Source organism: Solanum pennellii, chromosome 7, assembly GCF_001406875.1.
Source record: "Solanum pennellii chromosome 7, SPENNV200".
In the NCBI taxonomy this organism is placed as follows: Eukaryota; Viridiplantae; Streptophyta; class Magnoliopsida; order Solanales; family Solanaceae; genus Solanum; species Solanum pennellii.
This window is the reverse complement of record NC_028643.1, coordinates 74,908,892-74,911,543: the sequence shown is the minus strand read 5'-3', so window position 1 is coordinate 74,911,543 and position 2,652 is coordinate 74,908,892. Positions and strand designations below refer to the sequence as shown.

Here is a 2,652-nt window from a genome sequence, read left to right as displayed (position 1 = left end):
ATATATATATATATATATATAATTAATTTAAATATTTTTTTAAAAATAAAATCAGAACCCATAAATAAAAAATTATATCTATGTTATTGAAAGGCTATTATGGAAGGCTAAACAATGTTAAGATGAAAAGTGAGGAATGTTTACCAACTGAGCAACTCCTTCTAGTCAAAAAAAAATTATTTTACTTGTAAAAATAACCCTAATTCAATCATGACGAGTTAAAAAAATTCTCCTTTTTTCAGAGAACTATCTTAACTTTCACCTTATTAGTGAGAGTTCGATCCCTTCGCTCCACCAAAGAAAAAAAAATAACTTTGAATAAAAAAAGCAACTTGACTCTTTTGGTGTACCTGAAACCCTAATCTGTAATCTGATAGGCTATTGCTTGTGTGATGTCTGAAATGACATGTTATATATATTAAGGAAGCATCAATTGGAAGAGTTGATTGAAAATAAATCACAACTTGACAGCTTACAGACAAACAAAAAAAATTGGGAAGAGAGAGAAAAATTTACTAGTTGCAAAGATGCCCAAAAAAAATAGAAATAGAGAGAAAAGGGGAAATAAATTTTGTAAGCTTAAGATTTTTCCCATCTCTCTTAACCCTACTTGTAAATTTATCAAATAAAAATGGAGTAATACATAAATATATCTTTTAACTTGGATTCGAATTATATTTATGTCTTTTAACTTTGGTTGTGCACAAATAGACACTTAAACTTGTATAAAGTTAAACAAATAGACACACATGTCATTTTTTGTCCTACATGATGTCTTACGTGTATTGTTCTATGTAGAACTCATGTGTTTATTTATTTAAAAGTTTTAAAGTTTTGCATTATGAAAGTTGGAGGTCAAAGTTAAAATTAAAGTCAAGATTAAAATCCAATATATATATTATACCAATAAAAATCTATATCTAGATAGTCGACACACAAAATATCTCCGTTTACTCAAAATTCTAAAAAGAATCGTACTCTAAAGAAGTTTAGAACCATCATTAATAACCGATTTCACGACTCAAATCAAACAGATCTATTTGTAAAATCAAAGGAAAATTTGGTGTTTTTGAAGCTCATAAAGAAAGGAAACAAAAAAAAATTATGGATTAGACGAGCAAATCTTTGTGATGGAAGAAACTCAATCTTTTAACTAAATAAACACCATAGTCACCCTCTTTAACACACAAATATATCTAGACTGACATAGATCAATCGTTACGAGCTTCCCACCTTTTTAGTTCCTATATTGATACGAACTCGTAATCTTACAAATTAAAAACAGAGAGTGCTTATCATCTAAGCAACCCCGATCTAAAAAAAAAACCCCAAATCAAAAAACACACACAAAAGGCAAAGATCTGCAGAATCACATTTTTTTTTGTTCATTAGGGTTAAAAACAGATCTTGTTAGAAAAAAAAAAAAACTGAATAAACAAACCTGTTATTGGCATATTCATAGAGACGGCCGCGGCTGGAAAATACAATTAGTGAAACTTCAGCATCACAGAGAACAGAAAGTTCATAAGCTTTTTTCAATAGCCCATTTCTACGTTTGCAGAACGTAACTTGTCGATTTGTCGTATTTTCGATCCTTTTAATTTCAATCTTCCCTCTACCTCCTCCGCCAGTTCCTCCACTTGTTTTTCTCAACTGAGAAGACGACTCATCGACAAGTAATTCCTGATTATTAGGAAAAACCATATCGTCTTGTATCGAAAAAAAAAAAGCTGAAAAAAGGAAAACAGATATCGCGATCTCGTTAGCTAAATTACACACTCAATCAGGGAAATTATAGTCAAACAAAAAAAAATTAATAATATTTTTGTGTATGTGTTTGTAGCATCCAAAAGAAGAAAAAACAACAATTTCTTTATTAAAATTACGAATTAAAAAAAAATGGTGATATAGCAAAGATTGGGTAAAGAAAGAAAGAAAATCTACCTTAGAGATTTTTATTTTATTTTATTTTTTTCTCTTCAAATTTGTTCCTATTTTGTATAGGTTTGAACAGGAGAGCTTGCAGAAAATGGAAGTGAGTTGAACAAGCTGGAGGATAGTTATAGATAGGAAAAAATTGGACCGTCCAACTAAAATATACTACTTTTTGAGTGTATATCTATACACTACTAAATTATTCTTCGTCTCAAATTAATTATCGTAATATTATAAAAAGTAAAATAGTTCAATATTTCTACTAATTAATGTTTCTTAAGAGACGTTTAAATGAAAAACAACAACAATATACTTAGTTATACTACTAGAAAATCATTATTCTTGCACTAAATTTCTCATTGAAAGATATTCAGTGATTTTTTGTAGATATTTTAATTGAATCAGCGACAAAAGAAAAAATAATAATCATTTCATATGGAAATATTAAGAAGTTTTTCACTATTACAGTGAAAATCTAGTATTTTCATCATGTATTTTACACGTAAAGCTAGTTTTGTGGGAAATCATGTTTCATAGCACAAATTTCTCACTGATTTGTGGTAGAAAAAACTTTATATTTAAAATTAATTAGTGTAGTCGGTAGATTCACCACCAAAGGATGATGTACAGCGGATGGGGCTGCTCATCCATTAAACAGAGGTCTCAGATCTGAGTCCTAGGTATGAAAAAATTCATTGTAGGGAACCCTTCCCCCGA

General features: G+C 29.3%; 1 protein-coding gene across 2 annotated transcripts in view; it reads right to left on the bottom strand.

Moving 5' to 3' along the window:
* The window catches only part of LOC107025381 (floral homeotic protein AGAMOUS-like), a 9,820-nt gene extending 7,746 nt beyond the window's left edge, over positions 1–2,074 (bottom strand). The window contains exons 1-2 of one of the 2 annotated variants that reach the window (XM_027918247.1): positions 1,945–2,074; positions 1,442–1,730 (exon numbers count right to left, since the gene is read on the bottom strand). In XM_027918247.1, coding sequence (XP_027774048.1) covers positions 1,442–1,704 — 263 coding nt within the window. In that variant the 5' untranslated portion in view covers positions 1,705–1,730; positions 1,945–2,074. The remainder of the gene's footprint in view (positions 1–1,441; positions 1,731–1,944) is intronic. The other variant, XM_015226172.2, reaches the window with a different exon arrangement.
* Positions 2,075–2,652: the final 578 nt, after the last annotated feature.